The 9,801-nt window shown below is 41.4% G+C and overlaps 1 protein-coding gene across 3 annotated transcripts in view; it reads right to left on the bottom strand.

The window, feature by feature from the left end:
* Window positions 1-9,237, bottom strand: part of Gnpnat1 (glucosamine-phosphate N-acetyltransferase 1) — a 13,356-nt gene extending 4,119 nt beyond the window's left edge. Inside the window, exons 1-5 of one of the 3 annotated variants that reach the window (XM_021181928.2) lie at window positions 9,115-9,237; window positions 4,905-5,072; window positions 3,763-3,825; window positions 1,914-2,041; window positions 1,303-1,364 (exon numbers count right to left, since the gene is read on the bottom strand). In XM_021181928.2, the coding sequence (XP_021037587.1) occupies window positions 1,303-1,364; window positions 1,914-2,041; window positions 3,763-3,825; window positions 4,905-5,058 (407 nt within the window). In that variant the 5' untranslated portion in view covers window positions 5,059-5,072; window positions 9,115-9,237. Of the gene's footprint in view, window positions 1-1,302; window positions 1,365-1,913; window positions 2,042-3,762; window positions 3,826-4,904; window positions 5,073-8,172; window positions 8,816-9,114 lie in introns of those variants that run through there. The other 2 variants (XM_021181929.2, XM_029468872.1) reach the window with 2 other exon arrangements.
* Window positions 9,238-9,801: the final 564 nt, after the last annotated feature.

A 9,801-nucleotide genomic window follows, 5' to 3' on the forward strand; every position in this document is an offset into this window, starting at 1 on the left:
CTGAGCCATCTCACCAGCCCCTAAAAGCTACTTTTTAAAGGAAATATGGATCAGATTAACTCAAGATTAGTCTAATTTCAGTACTAGGAAAAAGAGAGATCTCAGAGTTTGAGGCCAGCTTGGTCTACAGAGTGAGTGTTCAGCCAGGGATGTACAGAGAAACCCTGCTTGAAACAAAGCAAACTGTGCTAACTGAAGGGTCTTCTGTTGTGTATATATTTAGACACGATCTTGTCATATAGTCCAGGCTGGTCTTGAACTTGAGGTGATCGTCAGCTTCCTGTGTGCCAATTTTATAGTTAGGCACATCCTTTGTCATTCTTGAAAAACAACTTTCATGTCCTAAAATTTTAGACCTGACTAGTTGACTGGATTAGAATAGTGGTGCAGTTCATACGTCAAGGATCCCAATGCTTAGGTACTATATGATGCATACAAACATTGCCTTTGATTTGTATCTGACAGAGGAGCTGAGTACTCGCTGTGACTTGCTTGAGTCTGAGAATGCTAGTATTAAGAGTTAACAAGGTTACTTTTCAAGCCAGGCCTGTTTTTACCTACTCCAGACTCTGAGGCAGAAGGATCACAAGTTCATAGCTAGGCTGAATTTAATGAGACTTGTCTCAAAAAAAAGTCTGGACAGTGGTGGTGCACACCTTTAATCCCAGCACTCAGGAGGCAAGTGGGTCTCTTGACTTTGGGTCTGCAAACAGAGTTCCAGGACAGCTAGGGGTACACAGAAAAACCCTGTCTTAAACAAAACGGGGCTGGAGAGATGGCTCAGTGGTTAAGAGCACTGGCTGCTCTTCTGAATGTCCTCAGCTCAAATTCCAGCAACCACATGGTGGCTCACAACCATCTGTACCCATCTGATGCCCTCTTCTGCTGTGTCTGAAGACAGCTACAGTGTATTTACATGTAATAATAAATCTTTAAAAAAAGAAATACAGAGGGAGTAGGGGTTGGAGGGACTGGTATCAAGGAGACTGCTTGCAACATTCCTCAGTAGCAGAGCACAACTTGCCTAGCATGTTAGAGTTAACAGTACCATACATGTGCACAGTTCAATTACATGTTACTCTTGGTAAATGAAATGTTTTCACTTCTCAAACTATGAGGTAAACCTAACAAAACTGTACTTAATTTTTCATTAAATTCAGTGTAAGATTCAGAGAATGAGTTCAGAATTAAAGAAGGTCAGAAATAAATTAGAAAAATCTTAAAATAAGTTTCTCTAAGTTTCTTGGCAAGAGGCCAAACTGGGACAGAAACCAGTTTCCATGGTTACGTGTACATACTTACAGTTTGCCGAGCTGCTTCCCTCTGCACTCGTCACTTACAACGACATCTTCTACTCTCCCTCTCTGCAAACAATCACAGTACTACAGGATGAGCTTTCAGCCTGTTTTCCACTAAACAACAGTTGCTAATTACAGCTTTTACTTTTTCACAGAGGAAACAGGAAAATCAGTTTCTGCTTAACCGTTTTTTAGCTCTATCCTCCTCAACCTCCCCTCTGTACAGCTAAAGCAGAGCTCTAAACCCCAGTCCCCATAATGCAATCTTGTCATAAACAGAGCATATCCAAAGAGAGTGTGTGAATGTGTATCTGCATTTGTGAATGGCTTTTGGAATATCTGTGGAGGTTGAACTATACAACTTGTGGTAATTCTTTCCTTCCACTGTGCTGATCTCAGTGCTGGGACTTGGGTTGTTGGGCTTGGTGGCCAACCTCTTGAGCCATCTTACCGCTGGCTCATCTATCTGAATTTCATTGTATTGTAATTTGCAGAAACTCCAGAAGTATCTTCTGCTAAGGAGCAGTGAACGATTTTGCTAATGAAGTTTTCCAAGTTGGTTTCATTAGAAAATATCTGTGTGCTTTATTCGTAGGCATTAATGTGAGTACATACCTTAGCACATGAATGGATAAATTTATGTTCTATTATCAGAGTTGCTGTAGCCACAATTTGTCCTAGGGTCACATCTTCCACAACTGTAACGTAGTAATCTCCAGACTTCTTCATATGCTCAAAAGATTCTGTCAGGAAAAGTCAAAAAGAGTTAGATAGTATGCATTTCTATTTTACTGAATTCAAGAAAAGCACCAAGCCTGTGTGACTTCATCTTTGAATGTTGAAGCTATTTTGCCTCAGTGAAAGCAAGTGAAGTACATTGAGCCTAAGACATTTATTTGTTTGGGTTTTTGAGGCAGGGTCTCACTGTATCACTCTGGGTGTTCTAGAACTTCCTCTGTAGATCAGATTGGCCTGTCTCTAACCCACCCACCCACCCCGCCCCCCCCCCCCCAGCTCTGGAACTAAGTAAGGGTGTGCACCTTAAATTTTAGTTTCCTCTTCTAAAAATACATTATTTAAAACATGAAGGAGTTGAAATACCAATGGTGAGCACTAGGTGGTCCACACCTTTAAAGTCACGTGTTAGTGCAGGATGGGGATGTAACCCCGAGGTAGAGAGTGATAGTACTTGGTTTAGTACCAGAAACACACACACAATCTGCTAGCAAAGTAAGACAACACAGAATTACAGAGAAACTGTGCATGTTGCCATTTCTGTGACTAATTAAAACGTCAATATCTTCCCACTTAATTTACATTTATCTAAAACTAACACTCAACAGATACTCAAAGAACAAAACTGCAGATTATAAGAGTATATTATATCCACAATTCAGTCTTGGCTTCAGTATATAGTTTTCCAATGTTTCATGATTATGTATTTGTTCTTTTAGAAATAGGATCTTTGCTGTAACAGCACCTTATAAAGATGAGAGATACACCCCCATTTAAACAGCTTTTCCAAAGTCATACAAACGATGTTTAGCACTTTGTATTGCTATAAAAAGCCACCCTTTCTCATCTCTTCTGATATGGATGCAAAGAGAAACAAAGGAATTTTAAAAGCCAAGCTCTCAAACTCAGATATTGTTTATTTTCAAAGTCTCATTCTATATAGGTCCCAATTTGGGGGGGGGGGGGAATAAGACAATGAAGGAAAATAAAACTATAGAATATTGATCTTCATTCTCAGCCTAGTTGGAGAAGTTACCAACTAAAGGAGCTGCATTAATAGAAAATGGGAATCGACTGAGTTACGACACTGGATAAAGCTAAGAAGGTTCCATCTTTCTTGGCAATAATTAACTGTGATATCGGGTACAACTGATTCTTTTTGGAAACCCATTTTCTCATGTCTCAAGGGAGAAAGGGATTGTTAGACTAAGATACCCAACCTTAAAATTCAATATAAAAGCAAATAGATGAATGAATGAATAAATAAGAACAAAAGGAAAGTAGGAACATAACCTCGTAAATTTTTTTTAAGTTTGTAATGAAATTTCTGTGCTAAACATAACCACATAGAAAGATATACTACAGGGCTGGAGAGATGGCACAGCGGCCTGCTCTTCCAAAGGTCCTGAGTTCAACTCCCAGCAACCACATAGTGGCTATGAGATCTGGTGCCCTCTTCTGGCCTGCAGGATACACGCAGGCAGAACACTATATACATAATATATAAATCTTAGAATTACTTTCCTTTTATTGTAGTATATATCTTTTTTTTAAGATTTATTTAAGATATATACTACAATAAAAGGAAAGCAATTCTAGAGTAAATATCAAGTTATACAAACATCTCGATTCTATAAATAAGGATGGCTGATTTATAACTAAGCTATTTGAATGAGCGGGTACTGACCAGATATCTATGCATTCAGACAAAATGCCACATGGTACTTACTCATGAACTGTTCCGGGCTGACGACCCCAGTCTCTGTCAGCTGACCCAATACCTTAAAAAAACCTAGTTTTAAAACATTTCAGGAGAAAAGCAAAAGAAAGATTAAAATATGGAAAGCAGCAAAAATATTCAGTGGGTAGGTTAAAGAAAGTTACTTTTTCAAAACATGCAATTTTTCAATAGTGTGTTGTGTGCATTCATTAAACATGGTACCATACACATTAGGGCATTTTCATACAAGTACCTATTTTTATAAACAGGATAGCAAGTGACAGCCTTCAACAATATTTGCCTGCATATGATTTTATGGTAGTTCAAGCCTTAATATCAATAATTACAGAAGTAGCATGTATACTGTTAAGCGCTATTTAAATTTTATGTAAGGGATGCCACATTCTCCTAAATATATGACCCAAAAAGTGCAAGATTCTCACTCCACTGAATATATCACTTGTAAGATAAAGTGTAACTAGTATTATGCTGTTGGGACAATTTTTAAAATTTTTAATTTTAATGGTAATAGTGGCACATACCTTTAAAAAATCCCAGCACTTGGGAGGCAGAGGCAGGTAGATCTCTGAGTTAAAGGACAGCCAGGAATACATAGACTGTGTCTCAAAAAAAATAAAAATAAACCCCCCAAAACTACTGATAATGTTATAAGTACATTTTCTAACTTTTTTAGTCTTAATTTTTCTACATGCAGTAGTTCTGGTCAAATTTACTTTATTCAAATACCTATCTAAAAGAAAAGAGTAAGGCAAAATGTCATTACCGAAGTTTCAGAAAATTATTTTGGATAATTTAGATGTTAAGAATTACACAGGACTAAATAAAATAAACCCCTTCACTTTGTCCAAAGAATGTTCCTTTGCCTGTCTTCTTGGAGAAAACTCGTCCATGTGTTTATACATTATAACTTCAGTTTTGTTTTCAGATATCCTTTTGGATGGAATACTGTTATATTTATTTTTAAATTCATCATAGTAATATCTGGTCTTAGGCATGATACAAGACTATTACAGTTGAGTGATCCAGTCACTTTAAGTACAAAAATCAAGTACTGTTTCAAGTTCTCATCATGCTTAGGAAGAAAGCAACAAATTCTGGTCAGGATTCCCAAACTAAAGTTGGGCCCATACCTTTATTTAAGTCTGCAGTACAGAGAGGCCTCAAAACCAAGCCTTCTCCAGGATGCGTTGGAGAAATGGCTGGAGAAAATATAGCTGTATTCTGACTCCAGTCCACTTCTTTGAGCAAACTTGGGTCAAACATAGGAGTTTCATCGGGTTTCATCTTTCCAGTAAAGTCTAAAATAAAATTTCAAATGTTGAGAGGCTTTATAAAAGGAAAAGTATGCTTGATGAGAAAGTTATTGTCATCACACAAATGGGTTCTATAACATTTTACCAGCTACTCTACTCTAGCTACCTGAAATCTGTAACTGTAAACACGTTTACTTGTTAAAAACCATCTTTACTATCAGTTGGGAAATGTGTTGAGTATTCAAATTAAGTCAACAAAAACAAAGCTTTAAAACTAGCAGATCCTGAAGATGCTTTATCCTGTGTGCTGGGCTACTGGTGCAGCACTGACATCATCTTATGGGTGCTCACATTTGAACAGTTAGAATCTTGCAGTTATTACTAGGCTCAGAAATCACCTGGTAGCCAGGGGTCACTAAAGACTCACTTAAACATATGAATGTGACTTATTTTATATGAACCACAAACAAGATAACTTAGGAATTACTCAAATTACTTCATTATTCTCTGTATTCACACTAGTATTATCTTAGCCATGACACACACTGTGTGTGGTAGCTACTTCTAGAGAGTTTAATAACCAGTGGGTTGTTTGGTGGTGGTGGTGGTTGGTTGGTTTTCATGCTATGCACCAGACATAGTGGGACGTGCTTATAAACCCAGAACTTCAGGCACCAAGGGAATAGGGGTCTTAGGCCAGCCTGGGTTAAACTTTGGAATACTGTCTCAAAACACACATAACGACCAATGTGATAGGAAATGCTGTCTCAATAAAAATTTAAGTCATAATAAATCTTAACCAGTTATTAATAGTTTGTTTCTTCTACATTTCTTTAACTAAATGGTCCCATTTTGTAAATAATCATAAAAATATGTATATTAATTTGGTGTGTACTTTATATTTGTTAATTCTTTAACAATAAAAGATATATCATGATCATATCTTACAGACTAGCAAGTAGATAGAGGAACTTGCAAGGTTCTAGGCTGAGGACAATAACATGGCCACAGGCAGCATCCAAGTGTCACAGGACTGATGCACATGGCTTAATGTCACTCTGAAACTCTAGCAATTTTCTAGCAGTGAGTGTTGCATCTTCATTTTGCACTTCACCACAAGTTACATCATAGATTCTACTAGGCAGAATGATGTCACCTCTTTAACTACTAGTCTAGTTTAGCCAAATCCCTACACTCCATTCTTGTGTAAGAGTTAAAAAGTTAGAATTAGTACTTGGAATCTCAATTTTGGAAATGAGAATTTCAGACAAATCAAAAATGTATAAAGGCATTCTGGTAGAAATAAGAACCCATTGTCCAGGCACCAAGATATGACTATCATGTTGTTTTAATGAACTGTTTACAAAATGGAAGCAGCTACATTGGGTTCACCTGAGCTCAGTCTTCAACTAGCAAAACTCTGGTGGCGGGCAGCGAGGATGTTGGGAAAGGGAAAGCAAGATGTGATTGACACCAAAGGATTTTAAAGAACTCATGGGTTAATAATTGATTTACAAAAGAAATCTTTAAAGGCTTCTAAATAAAATGACACGTTTACATAGCTACATGTTACACTGTATAGCTGAGGCACTTTAGTACCCACAAATTAAACCCTGAAGCTTCCAGGTAACTAAACAAAGGCATGAAAGCTGTGTCCTTCCCACATGGGCCCCACTCTAGCTCTCCCTGTTCCCCCTTTATCCTTCACTAAGCTATCTCCACCCATACTGAAAAGGTCATGTTTGATAAGCTATGCTCCTGGCAAAGGTGAGAAGCACAGGGGGCAAGCAGAAAAAGGCAACCTGTGATTAGCACAGTAATTTCTAGCCACTTTCCACTGATCAGCTACCCAGGTCCTAAGTCAATGGATGAGAAAGTACATTATCTACAAGGAAGCCACATAAATAGTGAAGAAAGAACAATGCCAGTAGGTCAGTTTCTAAGAACGGTTTCATCATGTAGCTTAGGTTGGCCTCTCGCCCTTCATTGTATGTGTGTGTTTGTGTAGGCATGTTTGTGTGTTGGGAATGTGTGCACATGTGTGCCTGTGAGAGTGAAGGAGGCCCAAGGTTGACATCAGGCGTATTCTTCAATCTCTCTCCACTGTATATACTGAAAGCAGTTCTCTCCCCAAACCCACAACTCACTTTTTAGGTTGGTGAGAATAGTCAGTTTACTCAAAGGACTTCTCTGTCTCCTGATGATACCATTACAGGTGGGCTACTAAGCCCACCGTATTTTCTTTACACGGGTTCTGGGAATCAGAATTCTGATTCTCTGTCTTGCATTGCAAATGATTTACTCTCTTAGCGAACCTCCCAGCCTCCCTTTAACTCTTGGTTCTCCTGTTTCCATATTCCCCAGGCTGACCACAGGTGTGTCCCACACCATTCTGGACAGCAACATTCAATCCGTTTCTAGCATTCATTACTAACTAGATGAGGACAGGCATTGGTCTGGTTAAACACAAAGGATCTGATGAGAGCCAAACCTCTTTTTAAATGAAATTTATAAAACCCAAAGGAAAAAAGCCTATCTTCCTAGTCATAAAGACACAATTTATGATGCTGACAGAGGCCATGCCTTATTACAATCTAATAAATTCAGGTGAGGTGGCAAAGACCTGGATCCAGTGCTAGGGAGGCTGAAGCATGAACTGTGTGGGAGCTCAAGACAGCAGGCTACCCAGTCACACTCTCAAACACACACACACTTTAAAACTAATTATTGGAGTTGATTAAACATGGAGATTTTTTAAAAAGCTGATTCTAAGGTACCCCTCTCTACTACTCCCCCCCCACCCTGAAGTTCAAGGCTAGCCCCTGCTACACAGGCCGTCTTATCAAAACAGAACTACAAGAAGCCTTCATTCTGTAGCACTTAAAGGTCACCACCTAACTTCCTCTAAATTTGGTTGTAAACTCTACCTAAAAGCCCCTCCCCCCTCCACCCAGTAGTGTTTAACTTCTAAATTAGCATTTGTTTACAATGCTTGAGTATTGCCTAAGCCCTAGTCCAGGAAACCTCTAGTCAATGAATAATGAATGACGTAAGGTATCATCTAGAAATCACATTTCAGAAAGTCATGTAGAAAAAAAGATTGCCACATGGCCACAAGTGAGAAGACAAAAGACATAAACCCAACTTCAAGTTTGGTTTCCCAGCCTCTGAGTCTGGATATAGATGGGGAGCGGCTGCTTCTTGAAAAACAGCGGAGCAACAAGTAGGAAGATTGAAGACCAGGATTCACACATTTCTAAACATGATCTGCAGCCAAATCAAACTCGCTGTGATAGGTTACAGGTAGGCAGATAGCTAGGTAGACAGACAGATAAGTAGACAGCTCTGAGTATCTTCATGAAAGGTAGTATTTCATGAAGCAAGAAGTATTTCCCGTTAGTATACTTAACACGATCTGATTAGCCCCAGTCTAGTTGCACAGTTGGGTGCACCGAGTTCCCAAGACTAGCCCTAAGGTTAGTTAACACTCATCAACAAATGAGTGGCCTGGAATGAGGATCCTCTCATTTTCCCATAGAGCACTACTGCAGGAAAGTCAACAGATGACAATCTTTGCATCATGGAATCTGTTTGAACCATACAATTCCTACCTTGATGAATCCATTTCCTGAGACCTACTCTTGGATTAACTAATCCCAAACAAACCCCCATTTATTTTTTTACAGGAACAAATTTTATGCTTGCCTTACATAAACATTAGCTCTAACACACAATAGAAACCACACAGTAGGTGTTTCTAGAGGTTCAAGTTCTAGGTTCCCCCACCCCAGGTTTCATACAGTCTGCGCAGCTGGGGCTCTTCAGAGCCGGTGCTTGTCTTCAGCGGCTCTGACCGCTACACCCGTAAAAGGGAACCGAGGGTTCGCGCCCTTTCATAGGGACGGCGGCAGAAAAGGCGAGGACCGTCCCCCATTCCCACGCCACGGACACTCCTAGGCCCTCCAAGACCCTGCCTGGCCGGACCGCCGGGCATCAAGCTTAGCCGCCCGGTTCCCGGGCAGGGGCGTCCCAGCCTCTGCGGTCCTAAGCCCGCCAGCCCTCGCATCCCAGCCCCAGGCCGCCTCACCGCACCGGAGCGGACCACGCTCCTGTCCCGGCGCGTCAGTCTCCCTGCGGGTCACAGCGGCGCCGCATCCGGATCCGGCTGCAGCTCCAGCCCCGCCCCCCGTGCGCCCCCACGCGCCGCAGCCGGAACCGCCAGGCCAAACGTGGCCGGACCAACGCCTCCGCCCTGCCCCGCCCTCACGCACCGCTGCGCACGCGGAGGCACGGCCACGCACACCACTCCTGGGCTCCGGGGGCGGGGCGGGGCGGGGCGGGGCGGGGGCGAGGCGGAGCTCAGGGGCACTTTGGGTGACGCTGGGGCGTGGGGCAAGGACCAGGGGCAAAGCTTGCGTCATCAGTTTACCTTCCAGACGTGCCTTTCGCTCACTGCACGCGAGTACCACCGCGTGCAGTGAGCGAAAGGCTCTCACGCCTTATCTGAAAATAAAGCCATAGGAATATAAGCAGCGTACCGCGATGACCGGTGTGGGTTCCTTTCATTCTCCGAGCCCTAAGGCTCCTACCCTGTCAGTCCCTTCGTCCCCCTCCCTCTCTTGCATGCAGTCCATTAACAGGGCTGGTGATTACATCCCCTGATTCTCAAACGTCTGAGACAAGGCTGGGCTTCTGTCTTCTAGAAACTGAGCTGGAACCACTCACCCTTGAGCTCTCTTGAGCTTTGCTTCCTAGGACACCGGGATCATTTCAG

This window comes from Mus caroli, chromosome 14 (assembly GCF_900094665.2).
Source record: "Mus caroli chromosome 14, CAROLI_EIJ_v1.1, whole genome shotgun sequence".
NCBI classification, from domain to species: Eukaryota; Metazoa; Chordata; class Mammalia; order Rodentia; family Muridae; genus Mus; species Mus caroli.